This window comes from Micrasema longulum, unplaced genomic scaffold (genome assembly GCF_059751315.1).
Source record: "Micrasema longulum isolate JH-2025_06_02 unplaced genomic scaffold, ASM5975131v1 h1tg000281l, whole genome shotgun sequence".
Lineage (NCBI taxonomy): Eukaryota > Metazoa > Arthropoda > Insecta > Trichoptera > Brachycentridae > Micrasema > Micrasema longulum.
The window spans coordinates 435389-457644 of record NW_028277485.1 but is presented as its reverse complement, the minus strand read 5'-3'; the positions used below and the strand labels follow the sequence as shown (position 1 = coordinate 457644).

The following is a 22256-nucleotide window of genomic DNA, read 5'->3' as shown; positions in this document are numbered from 1 at the left end:
ACTTAATTGGTCTTTTCATGTTAAAAAAGTGTTTTTTTCAATACATATTATGTATGACTGTATGTTTTCTGAATAAGATAAAATATAAAAAATAAAAATAATCATTGGGATTGGTAATCTTTCACTTGCTAGTTATTACAGGACGTAAGAATAATTATGTAATAATAATAACTATTGTATTTTTAGTTTCAGCTTAAAAGGATCCACAATGAACGCCTTGACCTACGAGAGGGAGATTGACGAGATTAAGCCGAGGATATGGAAGATCCGGCAGGAACTGAAGGTGGCGGAAGCCCTGGCACAGGCCAGCCTGATGACGTCACCAGCAGCTAAGAGGAGGCTCGCCGTCAGGAGCCTGCAGTTAGGAAAAGATCCCGAAAAGGGTCCCTACGACGATTATGAACCGCCCAAGGAGATCCTCCTGTATTTGGTCCGGTAAGTGATTAATAGTTTATTTGTTTACAATTTGTTATTATTGGTGGTGACGCAAAAATTAGGCAAAAATGTTGGTTGATTTTCGTCGATTCACTGAAATGATCCAAAATTTTTATGCTTTTCTATTAAATGATGCAAAATATTTTATGCTTGTGAAAATCTCAAATAAAATTAATATTAGGATATTTACCATCGCTACGCATTCTATTGCTATTGATGTATTTTTTTTCTTATTTTGTAGTCTAGGTATTGGTTTCAGCTCTTTAACTTCACACACTTCAACAGATGGAAGCATTGAAGGCATATAGATGTTCAAATATAGGCAGAATGGTGAATGTTACACAGTGTGTAAAGTGGTCACTTAAACAAGCCAATGAAACGTCGTAAGCTCTATGGGTGCCTAGACTTCTATATTATTTTCTCTAAAATGTTCTTCATCTCTGTTGTAATGTGTTAATATTGACAGCTCCCTAGGGGGTTGAATCCAGTCCTTGTCTATAGAAATTTGGACAAACTCAAAACATTGTTGAGCCATGTTATTGTTTATTTTGCTTTTTTAATAAAAATGTTTGCCTTAAAACAGGTTCTATCTAGTTAAGCAGACTACACATAATCCAGAGAAATCTCTTATCATAAAAAAGTAGTAGATAAAAAAATAACGTTTGTTAATAAAATATTATTATTATCTTTTTTGAGGTCTGTTTTTTTCCAATTCTTCGGAACAGTTTAAAAATAAAAACAATTGCAATCAACGCCAATAAAATTATTGTTTTATGAGTAATATTTTTCCTTTTAACATTGGTAACTACTTTTACATTACGATTAAAATTGAAGTATTTTATTTAAAGGAAGTGTGAACTACATTGTGTGTTAATTCTTGTCGTTGAGTATATTTTATACTAAACATCTTTCTCTTCGTCTTCTCATCATCATCTTCAATTTATGAGATGCGGAAGTTCAGTGTCTTTTTATAATTTTTTTATTTGTTAACAGAATATTAAACTAAGCCAAAATTTTGTTTTAAAATTTTTATATATCGTATTATCAGCGCTATGATTTTTTAAAGTTTCGCATTTCTGAAATAACTCCGCGTCTGACGTCAGAGGTTGTTCTATGATAGTTCTCCCGATTGGTTCGTTTACGGTGACCAAACCGAATATCCTTAAATGCTCTCATATCATTGGATGGTTCATATGAACCAGAGACGTCATTCAAAGTAGTACGTTTTTATTAAAATATTTATTATTATTTTTTTCGTACATTTTTAAGAAATTTTGCCATACAATTTAACGCTCTAATTTAAGACGCGCGCAAGAAAACATTTTTTGTATCCAATTTCCTGTAGGGCTAAAGTTCCTCATTTTCGAAAAAGGGGCGTGGTCATATATTATGTTTATTGAAGACTTCCTTCGTTCTCAGATATTTATAAAACAGGGGTGGTATTCCAAACGCTTTCGTGGCCGTATTATCTCGTGGATTACATATTTAGGATTTAGGTTGTTGAGGGTTGGAGTTCCTACCCCAGTTAGAGATTGACAGAGAAGACACGAGGATGCCGTCTGATGTTTATTTATTACATGGCTAATAAATCATGAATTATGTCGAGCGAATGTTACGGCGATAGGGAGTTGAAGTAACTGCATTTGAACTACATTCTGGAGCTGAGTGAACTGGACTGAACTTGTTGGGTTGACTGACTGGCGTTGCCACGCCCTGAGGTCTCTTGATAGGCGACGTTCCTTTGTAGTTCCTATCTTCGTGGTAGGGACGATGTGAATGTACTGCAGAACGATGATCCCGATTTCATGTCATGATTTCATAATTCTTCATAAAATGATGACATCATTTTCTTCGGTCATCGCATTATATCAGGTGAACGTTTTAGCACGTGTGTGTCATCGATTATGGACGATGAACCCCACACATAAAATATTTTGAAGAATATTACACGAGAAAAACTGTTTCCTCGTGCCGCGAGAGCGGTTACAAATAGCTCCCCAGGATTGTCAGAAATGTACGATTATTTGTGAATTTTTACAGAGATTCGCAGGGAGTACTATAAAATTTATAATTTGAGGTTCAATATATGTTTAAATCAATTTAATTACATGCTTATTTTATTTTAATGTTTAATAAAAGTAAACAAGAATAAACACGATTCAGTGCGTTAATTCGTTAAATATGAAATTATAATAAAATAATTCATTGACTGATTTTGAAAGACGATATTTTTTTAATGTCTCAGTCTGACGGTAGGTTGTACTACGGATTTTGCCAGAAAGTGAAGCCTGACATTGAAATATTTAGACGTAACTACCCTAATTAGGCGAACAGCGTGATTTCCCAGCAGAGACTGGTTTAAGACGTAAGAAAGCAATATATCAAAACAACATATCTTCAAGTATTGTAAATACTCTATGGTTGATATCTTCTAAAAACCGCAATTACTTTTCCATGCCCTAATTTTGCGGAGTATTAAATTCCTGTCTCATCTTCTGCTATTATCTATGGTTCTACTATTTGAACTCATTATCTTATCGTCCTCACGCTTATTTTTGGCTATCTCAAGCACGTGTTTATTTATATTGACTATCATTCTAGAATAATAAGGTGGAAAATTGTTTTGGATAAAGCGAAAAGATCTTATTTATTTATTTATTTATACACTTTATATACAGTGTACAGACATATGCATAAGGACGGGCATATTGCCTTAAGACAATATCTTCCTGCCTACCCAAACCGTTCAATTTGAGAAAATCAGTGGTATATGAACATATTGTTGATACATTATAATATTTTCATTATAAAACTAAATATTGATAAACACATATATTTTTCAATAAATACAAACTACTAAATATTTACACTTTACTATGAAGAGAGGCGGGGGTAAATAGGGAAGGAAAGAGGAAGGAGAAAGAAAAAACTTAAATATTCAGGAAGTGACATTTCATACGTGATTTGAATGTAAATAAAGAAAGGGTATCTCTGACATAAGTGGGTAGATTATTCCGAAATAAAGCAGTAATGAGTGAGCAAAAAATGGTTGAGCGTTGAATGGGTATTGAAAGGGTTCTCTCGTTACTAGACGGAAGAGATAGCCGGTGCTGTGATAGGGGTTGGAAGAGCTCTCTCAGATAAACAGGCGAAGTAAGATTTTTTTAAATATTAAAGAAGAAGTAGTGATAGAATGTGAATGTTTTCTCTATACCTGATACTAAGCCAGTGTAGTTGCATGCGATATTCGGTTATGTGGTCGAATTTGCGAATATCAAAGATATAATCAAACATTCTGCAATCGTTCCAACTTATCAAGTAATTCAGAATTAGCATCTGTATAATCAAGGAGAGGAAGAATTAAGCTCTGGACTAATGTTTGCCAAACATTAATAGGGTATTTTTACGTTTTTTTTTATTTTGCAAAAAAAATACGATGGTAACTGTACAGTTTTTTTTTTTTTTTATGTCGACGCGTTAATTTTTCAGAGCGGTTTAAAAACGTATACTTTGAATTGACGCCACAACGACCATTTGGATGCCATATGGGCTTGTGACGTCACGCGTTACGAATTTGACTGACCGTTCAAACAAATTCATACGAATTTGTATGGCCTACGTGTTGTTTTTGTTGTAATCGGTTGTTTTACACTGTTTTAACAAAGTAACGCGAATAAAATGTCTTTTGTTATAAGATACAAGTACTGTTTAGTTCATATGTGCACAAACACTACAGTGCTTTTTTTAGCCTTAGATTGAACGCATTTGAACGTTATGAAACGAGATGTTAAAAAAACAAACCACTATACTTTTTCCATGGGTCTTGTTCATTAGTTTATTCTTTGAACGTTATTGTTTATATTTGTATTAAATGTCTGTACTTATGTTACCAAGTTTAATTTGTAGAACTGTTGGTTTTCTAAATAAATAAAAAATAAAATTACTAAATAATTGCTGTATGAAAACCTACCTTATTTATTTGTGAAATTTATTGTATTTACAAAATGGCAACTGACCTTGAGATGCTGGACAGTCTTCACACTTGCAGGAATTTATTATTTCCTAGACTTCATCGTAAATCAACGTCACCGAGTACGCTTAGGTTCTAACTTTATGTTCTGGGGTGACTCGACCTTTTACCATTCAAATATCACCCGTCCGTTTTACTTAAATGTAACCTATGGCATTGACTTCGTAATTTTCCCTAGCTGATATATTAATAAGTAAATCACATTTAATAAAAAAAAGGTATTAATACGCACTCGAGCAACAGAGATGTTTACAAGCAATGGTATTTTATGGATTATGTTGTGTCAAAGTCACGTGACATCCCTTTTGCATTAAATGTACGCAAAACAATACATTCATAGTTCATGCAAATAATACAACTATTTAAATGAATACATTCTAGAAGCAAACATTATATATTTCCTTACTTTGCGGCCTTTACGTTTCTATACTTAGAACTTAAAAAGTTTGTATTGGATGAGAAAAAAATTCCCATCATGAATCTATCTATTTTGGGCAAGTTATCGGATTTTCCTTGTAAAAAACCAATGTCTGTCATAATGCTATAGATGTTTATAAATGAAAACAAAAAAAGCAAAGGAAAAGATGAAATTTAATTATAAAAAACAAATAAAAAGCCACAAGCTGCCCGTGTCGGAGTATCTCAGTATAGGATTTGAGTGAACTTAGGATCTATAAGTCACACGTGACGTCATCAACCCTTTTGGCCAGTTACGGGCCGTTTTATTTCTATCAAACTTTAAATAGGAAATTATAAATGAAAACATTCGTTTCAGATTTTTATAGTAAAATGCTCGCAATCGTAAAAATATTCTTTAAATACTGAATACATTTAAAATCATATCCCCAGTTTATGAAAATACCCTATTGACAAGAAATTCTGCAATCTTCACGTGCATCTACTCACATTGTAATGAAAAACTAAATGGTTTTCTGACTATGCTGCTATTCTCCGTCGTTTATGGTTATCTTGCTAAACAAAACAGCCGGAGATTGATTTCAGACTGTTATATTTATGTCGCAGACATGACCGTTTTAAGGTGGCTCGACACGCTGGCCAAGACGTTCGCTAATACGTTGGCAAACGTGTAGAGGGGATTTTGCAATGAGCCAATTGAAATACACAGACACGCAAATAACATTAATAAAGACAAACTCAACATGGTTCCTAGAACTACAATATATCCTGTAGTCTAATATGCAGTTGAAATCATTTATTAGTTATGGGTGAGAGAAAGAAAAGTCTAAAACAAAAACAGGTGCTAGGTGGTGTCCATCATTACCTTCACCTCATGGGTTATGAATTCATTAATAATTTGTGGTAATGGTTATTCAATATGTATCTTGATGGACGCAACCAATATTATACAACCGAGCTAAGCTTGCAGAAATTCATAATAACGTATTATTAGTCTGTCAAAGCTAAAATATTTATTGAATGTCTGGAAGTTTATTACTTAAGTATAACTATACCTAATTGCTGAGAGATCGATTTTGATAAAACGCATTATTTATGCAGTTTTTTTAATCAATAATCATAATAAAGACGTAAGAGCAGATCATCAAATCTTTATCAGTACTGAAATGATTAAATAACACTAGTTTGTAAATAAATTATTGAGATTAATAGACCAACTGAAATATTATCTTTAATAAATGAATGCTATGACTTTGTTTTAGTTCAACGAATTTTTAATTAGGTCAGATAAATAAACGAACTTTTTGTTCTAACCTAATCTTCAGTCTGGTCGTGTCAAAATCGAAGGGCCCGTATGACAATATAAATTAATGTGGAAGAAGCTAGAAATTTATGTAAGGATTGACGTGATGACAGCATTAGTGGCCACAATTAACTACAGAACTTTATTTCATCATCATTATCCATGGCTTAAGCTTCTTCGACGACGTCAGTTACTCCTGACCTTCTACGTATTCATGCGTCAGAGTTTCATGTATAGCATGGCTCTTTCACGTTTTCTCTGTGCTTCGCGGAGCTTCCTTATAGTGGATTGGGTAAAGTGTTTCTGTTCCACATGACAATACTGGAAGTACGCATTGGTCATACATTCTGCGTTTGAGATTTTGGAGAATGTTGCTGTCGTAGAACTTCTTCAGTTTTTTTTATTTTTTATAATATAAGAGTTACTTTATTATTTACCTTGCTTATAATATACTAGGTTTATATTCCAAAAGTGGATTTTTTTGCACTTAAATTTCTTTAAATTTATCTAAACTGTTGGGATCAGGAGGGATATACTAATGTGGGCCAATCAGGTACTTTTCAGCATTTGCTCATGTGGAAAGGAAACCACTTAAAACTCTTCAGGAGAAGCCGGTCTGTTGGCAGTAGTCAACAGGCCTTCCGTTCCGCTAGAGGAGTGTTCGGCATTTTCTTCCCTACTTTGGTTTATTTTACCAATTGCCTACACTATATTGACCATGTATAATACTACCTCTCGTGTGAGTTCTTTATTACCTATCACCGATGGGATGTCGCATAGATCTTCAAAACACCAACAAGAAGTGTTCTAACTTCTACTCTAAAATTAAAAATAGTGTTTATGAATTATTTCTTTACCCAAGCTTCTGCATCGCGCCTCCAGCTGTTGTCTTAAGCTAAAAAGGGGGCAATGCATCAACAGGTGAGGGACATCTTGAGGAATTTCATCGTCGCATGGGCAGCTGTCGATCTCGGAGAACTTGAAGCGATGTAGGTAGCTCATAAACCCACCATGACTCGTAAGCATCTGGGTGAGCTCGTAGCCAGCATTCTGTATTCTCCTGAAACCATAGGCTTGGAAAATGGCAGGGAAAAACATTTTAGTTATGCTTCTGGCAGGTTCACTTAAATAACGATCATTCCAGAGTTGAAGGGTTATGCTTCTTATTTTCCTTTTGGCAAAGCTGAGCGGGAAATATGCAAAATCGGGGGCTGTCTTCTTGAGCGTAGCTTCCCGAGCCTTTTTGTCAGCCTTTTCGTTGCCAAGGATTCCGCAGTGTCACAACATCCAGCCGATGTACACGTCTTGGTGTCTGCATCGAAACTTCTGTATATCTGTATATTACAATAGGGTTGACCAAATTTCGGTCAGTTATTGCATGAACGCCAGATTTGCAATCTGTCAAGATTGCTATTTTCTTCCATCTGTTTGGTGGTTTCTTCAAAACATAGACCGGGGCTTCTCTGATCGCAAAGAGTTCCGCCTGAAACACGGAGCAGAAATTGCCGAGTTTCAACTTTCTCGAAGGTAGCTCTCTGACGCCATCGTAAGATACAAACGCTGCACCTACTTTGCCGTCCAAGAGACTGCCATCTGTGTAGATCCTCTTCAGTGTAGATTAACTTCTTCAGATTGCCCCATGTTCCTCACCTAAGACTTATATTTATCGATTTCTTCCATTTGTTGGTTGTCAATCTCTACAGCATCACCGAATATCAGATTTACCATTAATTTAGTCTTGCTTGTATTTGTAAGGAGTCAAACTTAGTTTACCGAATTTTATTGAATTAATTTTACATATACATTTTCCGTGGCGTAGTGGTCAAGACGCTCGACTCACTCACGGAAGGTTCCGGGTTCGATTCCCGGTAAAAACACAAAAATTCATCTTTCTCAAGCCTGGGTGTTTTGTGATGAAATTTACCATTGTAATTGGGCAAAAATAAAAAATAAATTATAAATATAAAACAAAAATAAAAAATAAATATAATAAAATAAATTTAAAAAATATAAACAAATCGATAGGGAAAGTTCAGTATGATAAAATACATAATATTTAAAATATAATTATGTATAATATTACTAGAATATTTAGAATACTAATTCCGTCACAAAAAAATAACTACACAATTTAAAATTTAGTATGCTTAATAACTAGAATAAATAATTTAAAAACTTATTAGAAATTTTGTCACTAGCACGCCTGGTAACCAAGAATTATTTCAATTATGTTATTAAACTACCTGTTCATGAATCGATTGCCTAAATTAAAAAAAAATAAATTTTTTTTCGGTTTAAGTAAGAGAAATAGCAACACTGCCGTGTACATTAATATAGTACATATTGTGTACACGCGATGATTTTTTTTGGTTGGTTTCTAAATTATGGTTAATGTTGAATTCTTCTGTAATAACAACACATAAAAGCATTTTAAAATGCATAATTTGAATTTCAGATAGACGAAATGAATTATTTTATTTGAAATTCTAAAAAATACTACCAAGTTACTGGTGGTTTAACTTCAGCTGGCGCGTTCAGAAAACTCACACTAACGCATTTAAAATCTATGAGATGTTGATTTAAAAAAAAATTGTTTTAAATTTAACCAAATGTGCCATCTTTTTTTGAATTCGGTGTTGGATCAGAGGGAGGTGTACACGAAAAAAAAACACAATGGGTTGAGAAATTGTAATATTAATTTTCTAAAATACTTTGTTTCATTATTTTATATTTTTCAAATATTTTTTTTAAATGTTACATTTTACTAATTTTAGTCCTTTCAAGAACAAGGGGCAATTTAAATTTGAAAAAATGTTTTTTTTTTAAAGTCAATTACTTAAGAACTTGAATGCGAAGTTATGTAGATTGTTTTAAGTATATATATAACCGGATTTATTGTTTATTAATAAGTGTGTATCCATATTTTTCCCGATATTTTTGTACTGTGCATTTTAGTAATACTCTATTAATTATTATTATGATGAACACAAAATATTAAATAAAAAATTTGCTTGTTTGAAAATAAATACTCATAAATACATGACATTTTCGTAAGAAATTGTTTTTTCGCTAAAATTCAAAAGGGATTTTTTATAACATCAAGATTTTTTTAAATCAGTATTCTGTACATAAAAAATGATTTTGTGTAAGTTTTGCGAAAGCGCCATCACTACATAATCGACCTATTCATGATTTCATTTAATGAAATACCTACATATTTATTAACCGGTGTTTTTAATCCATAAATTAATACTTGTACAAATTATTATATTTTTACTATTAAGAATCACAGCAAAATTCAGACGAACGCAGAAGCATCCTGTGTATATTTCATTACCATATCATTAGCAACTAACAAAGCAATAGTTGTCTATGTCACGCTCATAAGCGCGTCTGATCGCGAGAGAGACATATTATTTTCATAACGCGTATGCCGTGCAATGTCGTACCATGGGATGGACTTATTCACGGATACTACACAATGCGTATGTGTAAGAATAGCGTACGCGCCAGCTTACAAAAATCCACCAGTAGATTTTAAAAAGTAATCGTATTCGGGTTGGTTTTAAAGGTGTTTGGTTTTCCAAAATTATGATTTAATGATTTTTTCAACGAAAATCATTGGATTGAAGGGTTTTTCTTTGTTTACAATGAGTAAGTTCTTAATTAAGTAATTTAGCATCGACTTTACGTTTGTGTATCTGTTTTTTTTCTTTTCGAAATGATCCTTGGAGCTTTGTTTTGTTATATGGTGGATTTGTTTCAAATCTGTCGTGGTTAATAGGATGATGTGCTGCTGCGGTGGTTGGTGAGTGGTCCAGTGATTGTGTTGTAGGTGATTTTACATGAACTCGTATCAACAAATCTTTTGGTTGTTCCCAAAATTTAAATTGAAGATGTTTTGTTCTCTGGAATATACATATATACCGACTGACTGTTCGTCGGCAGTTTATGTCAGAACTTCGGGACGAGAACCTGACTTAGAAGGACGCACAGGAGCTGGCAGGCGATAGAGATAAATGGAGGCTCTTTGTGGATCGTTATGCTCCAACCAGGGAGCGGACGTGGAATCGTGAAGGGCTATATCAAATGAATAGGGGGGCATATAACCAATTCAAACCGGGCTCTGTTAATATTAGCCATTGACACTAATGTATCGTGTCCTGATAAAACAGCATTTCGCAGTGGTCAGCGGCTTGTTGTAGGTAAATCGTTGCAGGTTTTAAGATTTTTCTTGACATGCAGGCATATTAGGCTACATAATGTATGCACGTCAGCTCGACTAGTAAATTCAAAGCAGGTCAGGGGTCTTATGCTGGACTCGTTCATTTTTAGAATTGCATGCGACTTATGTAAATTGACGAGTGACAGTATTCTTGAACCACCCATGCGAGTGAAATCGATAAAAAATCAGTCGAATTTATCTCGAGTGCCCCAAAGGAATCGACATTGGCAATCGAGTAAGACATCGCACCTTCAACTGTCAAATTTTATTCGCGTAAAAACACTCGCCATTTTTCATTGAATGAAGAGTTTTTCAATTTAATTTTAACTCATGTAAGTAAAAATTAACAGCAGTGATGAATGTTAATGTTTGCAAATTCGATCACATAACCGAATATCGCACGCAACTACACTGGTTCAGTATCAGGCATAGGAGAAACATTCACATTCTATCACTTCTTCACAACCTTTTAAATAATCCTACTTCGCCTGTTTATCTGAGAGAGCTCTACCATCCTCTATCACAACACGGACTATCTCTTCGTTCTATTAACGAGAGAACCCTTTAAATACCCTTTTACCGCTCTAATTTGCTTGCCTCCTCTTTCACAGTAGTAGCTGCTCTCAATTTTTGTTTTTAATTTTGTATAAAATTATAAGATACAGTATAGTTCCTCAGAATATGTCCATGTACTTGTAATTTTCTCAAACTGAACGGTTTGGGTAGGTAGGAAGAAATTACCTTAAGGCAATATGCCCGCCCTTATATGTATATTTACTGTTTATAAAGTGTAAAATAAATATTATAATATTGATTTATCGTATGTATATACGCAAATAATATATATGTACACTTTTTTTTAATCGTTTCTGATATGAAATACGATATTAAAATTATTTTATCCTTCGTCGATATCAAAATACATATTTGAGATAATACATATAAATAATAACCTTTTTTTAAATCCATTAAATGAATATTTGCTGTGTTTTAGTAAAATATTTTCTTTCGCAAATATTCGTATACCCAAAATATCCAAAAGAGCAAGTTTGACTAGAAACAATATACTTACAGCGGTATAAAATTAAAGTTAAAAAGTTATACTCAAGCCATAAATAAATACATATTTGTCAGTGTTGCCACTTTTTCATTTGCTTTATAGTTAAATGGTCAAAAGTTTTTCACGAATAGCAATGTGACAACGCAATCGAGATACCCACTCAACTATTGTCGAATGGGTGACAAAATGTCACGTCTTTCCAGCGTAAGGCCCCAGGGGTGGAGTATATCAATAATTGATGTGCTAATTATGTACCCTCGTATGTAGTATATATGTATATAATGTGCCACTGTAATTGGGCTTCACGGCCTGTTATGTTGTAAAGTATTTTCAAATAAAAATATTTTATTTTCAATCATTTTTACTGTTTTTTTTTCAAATTGATACTATGTTTAACTACGGATAGGTCTTTACATTTTGATCGGACTTTTAAATTACCTGTCAATTCCAGCTAAGGTTTTCCTATTATGCTTGATAATTTCAAGTTACGTGGCTGCACACTCACATAGCCACGTGAAAAATCAAAACAAAATGTAATATCACATAATGCTTTGAAAAAAATCAATACAATACATTAATAACGCCATTTTATAAAACTAGTTACATTAAAAAAGTTATATAGAATGTAATTTTTGCGAAAATTACATAAACATTTAAAAAAATAAAAATTAAAAGAAATATGTTTTCTTATGATTTACTCAAATATTTAATTTTGAGGGGCCATTTTCAACGAACTGTAAATAACTCACTATTAGAAAATGGAATCAAGTTGGGGTAGAGTGGGATTCGAACCACAGACCTTTGGTCCGTGAGTCCGAGACACTAGCCACAGGACCACAACCCGATTTTAATATCATAATCAAATGTTATCAACAAATATGTATTTAACCTTAGAAAAGACAGAAATAGAAAGCTTTTAAATAATTCAATTAGACGAAAAATAATTTAGAATTACATATAATCAAAAATTACGTCTGCGGCCTTATTTTGTAACTAATTCGTGTCATAAATTCATTTGTATCGTATAAGAGGGAACGAGAGCAAAATACTATTTTGATTGCGAATGGATATTTGACGAACAAGCTTACGAAACAAAATTGTATCGAAGTAATTATTTAAAAAAATAAATTACATATTAGTTCTTAAGATCTAATGAAATAAGCATAAATAAATAAAATAGTCATTATATTCACAAATTGAATTTTGTACCATCAAAAACGTTCTTAAAATAAGAAATTACATTTTTGTAAGAAGTTCGTAAAGAGAAAATATAAATAAAAAATAGAAACAAGTTTTGTGTAGTCTGGAGAATATGATTGTAAGACGTTTATGTACGCAAATCCAGACATGCATAATAAATTATTGTTGTCATAAGATAGAGGTCTTCAACCTTTCGCAGCCTTTGTCACCATTCTAGTTTAAATATTATTTAAATAACCTGAAACTTAGATAATCGTTTAAGAAGACAGTGTTTTCAAGCTTTGGTTATCAAATATTTTTTACTAAATACGCTAATACAATACAAAAAAAACACAAATCAACAAAAATCATTAATAACTAGGTTGAACCAGTTTTTATCGCAAAGCAGAGGTATTTATATCATTGAAAAAATTGTTGAATTTTGTTTCAGCAGTCGGTTCCATCAACTTCTATGATACCCCTTGTTACGCGGAACCCCGGTTGAAGAACTGTGGCATTTGACATCTTGGAGTTTAATTTATCTTCGCAACTTTGTATCACATTTTCTTATCAAATTCGTTCTTGTTTGCTTATCGCATTCGCCGTCCGTATGGTGTAAAATAGACTATCTTTTACCTTGAGTTACATTTAAATATTTAATATTTTCATTTTGTATTACTGTGTATTTTCTCGGGCTAGAAATGGGAGGCGCACCGACGCCGATGCGTAAAACGACGTTTATTGTAGTGAAATAATTTATAAGTTAGACGACCGTTAGACGCTAGAAAATTCAGCCCATCGGGCCTTAATCGCACGGCACGTTTTGGGCCTCATATGACGGACCACTTCTAGTTCTTTGTAAATATTCGTAATATTGTAAACCGTTTTTAGTTCTTTCTTTGCCATTTTAGTAAATTTTACACTTACTTCTTCTTCTTGTGCCATATCAGGTGTCCCCGATGTCGGCAATCACTTCTAAAAAAGCCTCTCTCTTTCGCTGCCCGAAACAACCTTCCACACATCTCATTCCGGTCCAGACTCCAGACTCTTATGTTGCGCAGCCAAGACGATTGCCTTCTGCCAGGTCCACGTTGTCCCTCAATCTTGTCCATTAGTATATATTTTTTTATTATTTATCTTATTTAGTTCTATGATTAACATAGTCTAATATATATTTACAACACAATATTTACATCTATACTTATTCTAACATTATTTATCACTATTATACACTTAATATCCTAATTTATAATATTCACTGTTTCATATGTACATTTTCATTAATTATATTCACTATTTACACTATATATTACCTAATACTTTTCACAGATATACTTTTTACATTTAATTTTAAATATATTTACAATTATTTCATTTTTTATGCTTTCTGGCATTTCCTCAAATAATTGTATTCCCTTGTACATAAGGCAGTTCTGGGACATTGCTTTTGATTTCTTTTCCAGTCTTTTATTTTTAGATCCTCTTGTTGCATAGTTATGAAAGAACTAATTATTTTTTAGTTTATTTTGAAAATATCTCGGGACTATTCCTTTAATAATTTTGTTTATTTCATTGGCAACATTGAATTTGATTCAATTGTCATGATATCTAGAACTTGAATCATTTTCTTAACTTTTGTTCGTCTCCCACATCTTCATATTATCCTCATCGCTTTGTTTTGATATCCTTCATTACTTAAATATAAAATACTGGAGTATTTATATTTGAATATAAAATACTATAGTTGGGGGATTTTATACTTGTCTCCACGCAAGATGTGTCCCAGATAAGAGACTGTTATAATTAGCTCTCCTCAGGACCTCTACATTGCTGACCACTACCAATCTGTCCACGGTACATGAAGCATTCTGCTGTAAAGCCACATCTCGAATGCGTCCAGCCGGTTTATGGCGTGTGATTTCAAAGTCCAGGTTCCTGAGCCATATAACAGAACAGACCGAACATAGAACTTCATCATTCTCTGCCTAAGTTTTAAATTCAATTTATCATTGCAGAATATTGTTGATTGTGCTGCGAGCTACTTTGATCCTGCATTTCACCTCCACATCTGGGTCTACAGACTTTATAATAATACTGACAAGGTATTTCAATTGGTCCGCCATCTCCAACAGTTCGTTTCCTAGCCGTAAAGTAAAACTAGAGCAGTCTGCTCTGCCATATGCCATCCACTTAATCTTGCTTCTGTTTCTGCTTAATCCCAATTCCTCTCCTGCATCATTTATCAAACGAAGTTCTTGAAGGTGAGCAATGTTATCAGCTAATATGACAGTATCGTCGGCATATCTTATATTGTCGATATGGATACCGTTAATCTTCTCCCCTTTCGAAGAGTTTTCACGCCTTCACTCCTTGAGAAGAATGATAGCGGCGACAATATGCACCCTTGTTGTACGCCCACTACATGTGATAAACCGTTCCCCAATTTTTAAGTACGTTTTAACTCGATGTTTTATTAACTTATGGTACCTTTAATTTCGTTATTCAGTAATTGAAAAAGTAAATTTTCAGAACGTTGTGTTAAAACTATCCCTGCCCCCGTATTAAAAATCGAGTTTCGATGTATATACTCCGATGTATTTTTTTTTCATTTCATTTATTTACTTATACTTTTACAATTTTGTATTTTTTTTAACAGAATAATGTTCTGGGGTGTCCCGTGCCGAGGAAAATATTTTACAAAAAGTAAAATGAAACATGCCTTAAATTAGCCTATTTAACATTGGTAGCATAGTAAAAAAATAAAAACGTAATTAATTTAATTAACCTAATTATTATTGTAAACATAAGAAGCACAATAAACTAAAATAATCATAAAAAACGCAATAAATTCATATAAACTTGCAGGCAAAATTTCATAATCAGGAAACAATTTTTTACCTATTTGGCTTGATCCACTCATCGTCCATTGAATTCAAGTCATCGTCATTAAATTCACGTAAAAGTAAATAAAATTTCGATGGCGCTAAACTTAAAATGGATAAAAATTTATCTAATAGCACCAGTATATAATTTTTTTATTTTTTTATTTACTTTTCAAAAATATTTACAAAATATTCTTAAATTAAAGTCCTGCTGAGTTGCATACATACAACTCGTCAGCAGGTTCTTATAAATTACATTGATTATTTACACTTAACCTACATTAACAATAATTTTACTTGAAAAACAATTACAGATTACATTTTGAAAAATTATTTTATTATTTATTATTAAGCATACTGTATTAATAATTGTCAAAAGTTATTTAAAAATCATGCGTGATCGCGAATACGATAAACAACCATGGTGAGAAATTGTTATCACGTTGCTTATTAGCACGTCGATTGAACACTCTTGGGCCTCAAAAGTTAACAAATGGAAGAGTCGAAGAAATGTGGATGTTTAAACACGGGCAAAACGGTGAATGTTACACAGTGTGTAATGTGGCCACAAACAATGACAGGTTATAAGCCCTGTAAATGCCTAAGTTTTCATATTCCCTTTTTAAAAATGTTTTATCTCTCTGTTGCAACAAATTTATAATAAAATCGCACGTTTTATCAGAACCATTTTAATAATTTTACATTTATTTCTACATACAATGTTGGAAGACATTTCCTTTGTAAATATTTAATAATTATTAATGGAGTACCGTTATTTATTTAAAACCCTATCTAAGGTTGACATGCGTTGATATTCTTATTTATTTATCTGGTGTGAATGCCCTTTGTAAGGTTGACGGGAGAAGAAATTCTTATTCATAATAAACATAAGAATATGAATCACTTAAAACATGAATCTATCGGCAAAATGCCGACTGAAAAATTGCCTTCATCATTCCTTTTCCGCACCCAATAGTGCACTGGGCACTGCATTGTTACAGCAATCGCAGCGTGTATTGAACTTTTTTTACGTGAAGGTAAGATGATCAGTCTTACGCTACAGGCGCCAGTCTAGGGACTATGAAATATTCTAGTGAAAAACACCTTTTTCCATAAATATTTCATGTCAAGCATGTCGGGAATCGAACCCGAGACCTCTCAATAGTGCCGATTTAAAAATTGTCTAGATATGTATAATTTATTTACCTATACATACATTGATTAAAAGAAATAAATACTTATTTATTTTATATTGAATTTTGAAATAGGGCATATAAACATATTCTTATGTGTGCTCTAATAATAACATCATCATCATTCCATGTCCACTCCCTAGCTGAAGCATATGATATCTATAAAGAGCCTCCATGTATCTCTGTCGGCCGCCAACTTCTTTGCGTTCTCCCAAGTCAGGATCTCGTCCCGAAGTTCTGACATAAACTGTCAGCAGTGGACGTCCAGGACATCGAGAACCTGATGCCTTGTAAAGTAGGCAAGCGAGATTAAGGCTCTCATGAGGCATCCGCAGTATATGGCCTAGTCAACCGTATCGCCTCCACTTGACAATAGTTGTCACCGGAGTTTGCTGCGTCCGTTCTCTTATTACCTCATTTCTCACACCACATACATTTCAATTCTCAAGTCAAATCATCGCCTACCTAAGATTCTTCCGAGACACCTATTCTCAAAACTCAGAATTTTGCTATTTTGGGCCCTAGTTAGACGCCACGATTTGCATCCGTAGATAAGAATAAATGTTATGCAGGCGTTATATAGGCGGCACTTGGTTTTCACTGAGTAAAAATCCGATCTTGAAACATCCTTCATACTGTTGAATGTGGCGCCTGCTACTCCTAACCGCACTCCCAGTTCTTTTTTAAAGCTTCCAATTTCTGTAACATATACTCCCAGGTATTTGAAACTCTGGGCCCTTTCGATGATTTGGTTTGACAGAGTCAGGGGATTTTGAGCATCAAGGCACGAAGTATTACACAGTACATGGGTTTTAGCAATATTGATTTTTATATTATTATTATTATATTTAATATATACTGAATGTTATGAAATATTTGTATATAACCACTTACCTACTTTTTTATGTCTGCTAGCGCTTCGAGACGTACCCGTCTCCTCGTCAGGACACTGATTTAACAAAATTAAGTACCAATTAAATAAAATATCTGACCATACAGTTAATGTTTTGAATATTAATAATAAATATAAGTAATTTATAAGTATTTTTATGTTTTTTTTATTTTATTTATTTATTTATTTTTTACATATTTATTACAGCAATTGACAAGTTATTATTTATACAACAAATTAATTGAGTAGTAAAAGTAAACATACATATTTTTTTTATTTTTTTTGCTGTTGGTTCATCTAAACTGCCTAACTAGGGATAGCTTCCCCGTTCTAAGGCAGTAAATTATGTATTTTATAGTAATATTAAAAATTAATTACAGTTTTATTATTATGTGTGCTTTTTCAGTCTTAAAAGTAAACAATAAATATCCAGAGAAAACATAAATAATACCAAAATCTCTATATACTAAGTCATTACTAATAAAACAAGAAACCAGCTTACGTCCTTCTACATCGGACAACAATTTCTCTCACTCCCTCCGACCAATATGGATTAAAAATGCAGTCAACACCTTCCTCAGCCTGGCAATCCCACCACATTTCCATAAATCTGGGATAAGGTTATATATACATCCTCGGGCCTATATAATATTGCTGCCTTTGAGCCAAAAAAGTATTAACTCGTCTCTGTAGAATCAGATCCTTATTGGAGTGTCTAGGATAATTAACATGACAATCCGTTGCGTATTTTTCCCCGTTTAACACATATTTCTTAACGTTCTGTTTGCATTTAGATTTTTATTTTCTTCAAAAATGTTTTTTCCCATTTCACAATATTTTATACTGCCTTGTATAAAATTAAATTCTATGACTTCGCCTTTTTTCTAAATGGGAGTCTGATTTTTCCATTTTCGGTATTGTGATCATTTTTTTTGCAAAATTCAGTATTTAAAAAATATATATATGTCATACACAAATATCATCGTATTGTAAAATATTCTTTGCATGTTAATACTTTTAATACATTTAACATCAAATTTACACTAAAATTTATTTTAAGAACGGAATATGGAAGACTTACAATTTGAACGGCATATTCTTTAATTGAGAATCTAGGTATTACTTGAGAAAGTAAACTATCCTATCGTGAACACATTGATAATATTGTAAACAAATCTCAAACTCGTCATCATAAGCTCGACAGCCCTGGATGGGTCTCAGCTGTATCTAGGAGTCTCCTCCACTCTTGCTGCCCGTCTTCTCCAGTTCCAACTTCCAATATTGTCGTACCCGCACTGATGCAGTCCATCCATCGTATGGCCTACTGGTCTTTGTCTTCCTTGTGGCACAGATAGAGTTGGGTGTTGTCATGTACTTACATAATACATGTTGTATTTAGTTGGCTGGTGGTAGAAATAACGTACTGCAAAGAATGTAATATACCCAGAGCTCAGATGCATTTGGCGCTTAGCCATTTGGTAAAATCCCCAAGCACCAATATCTCTTACGCAATTCAAAAATTGTGTATTTTTATTTAAAAGTGTCGTTAATGGTATTCACCCGAAAACCATATGCTTTTAACCTGAAAACCATATGCTTTTAGTGCGTGAGAAATAGAATTTCGCGATAATCGCAGGATGTCGCGTAGGAGGAATAAATAAAACTATTTAATATTTAAGTATATTAAAAGTATTGATTAAAAGTATTACTACTTGAGGAGGTACGTGGAAGATGAAATTTAGTTTTGAGTTCTTCTTTTTCCTCGGACATTTCTTTCTTACTATATGTAAATGTTTAATATTAATTTTTATTATGATTTGTTTTAATTTTTTTGTATTATATACTTAACTTGCTATCTTATTTCAGTTTTATGTAAATATTATTACTTGTTACTATATTATTATAGTCGGCTTCGTGGTGCAATGGTCAGCGCGTTAGCCTGCCATGCAAGCGGTCTCGGGTTCGATTCCCATCATGGTTGAAATGAAATATTTATTTAAAAGGGTGTTTTCACACTAAAATGTTTCATAGGTACCTGAAGCGTAAGACTGATCGTCTTACCTTCATGTAACAAAAATGATCAAGATACGCTGCGAATGCACCATTAGGTGCGGAAAGGGAACGATGATGATTATGATATTATTATATTACCATACCTTTATGTACATATTTTTTCTGTCCAAAAATGAGTTTGTTGTATCTCCTGGGAGTACAAAAATAAAAAAATAAAAAAATTGTATTAACCTTTCTCTCCATAGGATCAAAACTTTTAATATAAATCTATACGCAGTCCCTTGGGAGACGATTAGAAATGTAGCCTCACGTTGCTACTGACGTAATTAATGACGATTTTTTTCTCTCAAAACCCCCAGTTTTATCAAACGATAGACGACGGACTTTAAAAATATTAATTCCACAAAGTAAATGCTGAAATGATACAATTTTATCGTTTCTGCAGAATTCTGATGCCAGATTGATCATCTTCTCATTGTAAATAAACAAACGTGGAAAAAAAACGTACGTACCATTTACAACACTATCATTTGTTTAGATTATGTCTCCATGTGGTCATTTGACCGAATAAAGAGAAAACATTATCATTAGCCTTATCACGTTATTACATTAGGTTAGACGTGCCGTTTTGTCATTCCGTATTAATGTAGTGACAGAAGTGGTCGTGTGCAGTTTGTGATAATGGTTTTATAGCGCATACTTTAGATAGCTTCTTTTACTGATCTCTTTCAAGTCATTGAATTAACATTAATAGTTTTAAATAATTTAAAATGGCTAGTACAAAATTAGAACATGCAATGAAAATGTTGGTTCAGGTAGAGTGACGTTATTTTATTCAATTTTACCTATGTATATGTATGTATATAATTACCTAAAATTAATAATAAATTGATATAATATATTTTCAAAAAGGTATTTCGTTAACTACTTTCAATGAAAATGCTCGTAAAATATTTAATAATTTGTTTTTATTCCCATTGATAAAAGTGAATCACTCTTTATGTATCAATAAAAAAATTCACGAAACTAAAAATATCATTTTTATGAAGCCCCGTTCAGTGTTATGAAATTTGACTCGATCTGAATTTTTAAAGATCACAATTAAATCCCCAAATAATTTATTTTTAAATTAATAATAATTGTAATTTATAAGTAAACTTGAACATTTACGTTTTATCGCTTTTATATGATGCTAATTTTAGTGATTATATTACAAAAATAACTAATTGGATCTTAATTAAATTAATAATACTTACTAAAAATTAAACGAAATTACTGTACAATTTTCTAATGCGTTTTTAGTTAGGTGTTTTTAATAAAATATTTTTTCTTATTGAATGTTGAAACACGTACATATTTTTAGTTAGGTGTTTTTAATAAAATATTTTTTCTGATTGAACGTTGAAACACATACATATTCGAGGAATAATTTATTTACTAATTTTACTAAAAATAAAACCCCATAATCCAAAAATGAATAAACAAATTACAGTCCTACAGTTGAATACTTTTTCAATTTAATAACACTAATATTTAAAATAAATCATTTGTATCTCACATCAAAGTAATAAATATAGATGGTAAAAATGAATAATAAATCTATATTTCACCAATTTTTAAGAGTCAAAACTTAAACGCGAATTAATTCATATTAATTATGTGGAAAAAAGGAAGCAATAAATACCAAATCACAATAATTTTAAATGAAATATAAATACATCATAATTTATAAATATTATAATCGTTTTAATCGAAATAATAATGTTGAATTACTTATTCATTTTAATAAAAAAAACTGCATCATGATATTTTATTTTAATGATAAATTTAAAAATTTAATACTGGTAAATGAACCGATTTAAAAAAAATATTTATACAAAATTTAAACAGCATTTTTCAAGCTGTTCGTGTCAGCCCATGTTCGTCCCACTATTGCATTGATGTGATATTCGATCTATGTTTTTGATGATGTTATTAGAATGATATTTTATCTAGGTGGAATTATCAAAATCCTCAGCAATCGGAATGCCCACGACTGATTTAGCCGCCTCCTGTGGCCTTATGGCAACATCCTTAAAATTATTCGTCAAAATGTTAAGGTGAGAATTTTTATATAAATGGGCATTTATCATACTTTTTAAACCCGTATAAGTACAAAATATAATATTTTTAATATTTAAAGCATTAACTTTGTGGTCAAACATTTTACTAAATGTTTTTAAATATTTGTATATAACCACTTACCGACTTTTCTACGTCTACCGGTTTAGAGACGTACCCGTCTCTTCGTCAAGACACCAATTAAACCAACATACGAAACCCACACCTTCACCATAGTTGTTGCACAAAAATATAAAACCAACACGACATGCATTTGAATAAGCACATGCACTGATTAGGATAAACATGCACTGATTAAATTTTGAAAATAATTTGTTGATTGAGAATTAATAAAAAAAGTAGAGGGGATGGAGGGAGGGGGTAAGCTTAATAGGTTTAATAGGGTGACCATGACAGTGGAACATCGTATAAAGGACTACATTAGAAGTTTGTTTGATTATTGATTAAAGGAACATTATTTTTGAAAGCTTTCCTAATGTGAAATATTTCCCTATTAATTACTTTCA

General features: G+C 32.4%; 1 protein-coding gene across 3 annotated transcripts in view; it reads left to right on the top strand.

Moving 5' to 3' along the window:
• cu (NADP/NADPH phosphatase nocturnin) overlaps positions 1–22256 on the top strand; it is a 76373-nt gene that overhangs the window by 27406 nt on the left and 26711 nt on the right. Inside the window, exons 1-2 of one of the 3 annotated variants that reach the window (XM_088224376.1) lie at positions 20248–20444; positions 21625–21728. In XM_088224376.1, the coding sequence (XP_088080502.1) occupies positions 20400–20444; positions 21625–21728 (149 nt within the window). In that variant the 5' untranslated portion in view covers positions 20248–20399. Of the gene's footprint in view, positions 1–186; positions 436–20246; positions 20445–21624; positions 21729–22256 lie in introns of those variants that run through there. The other 2 variants (XM_088224375.1, XM_088224379.1) reach the window with 2 other exon arrangements.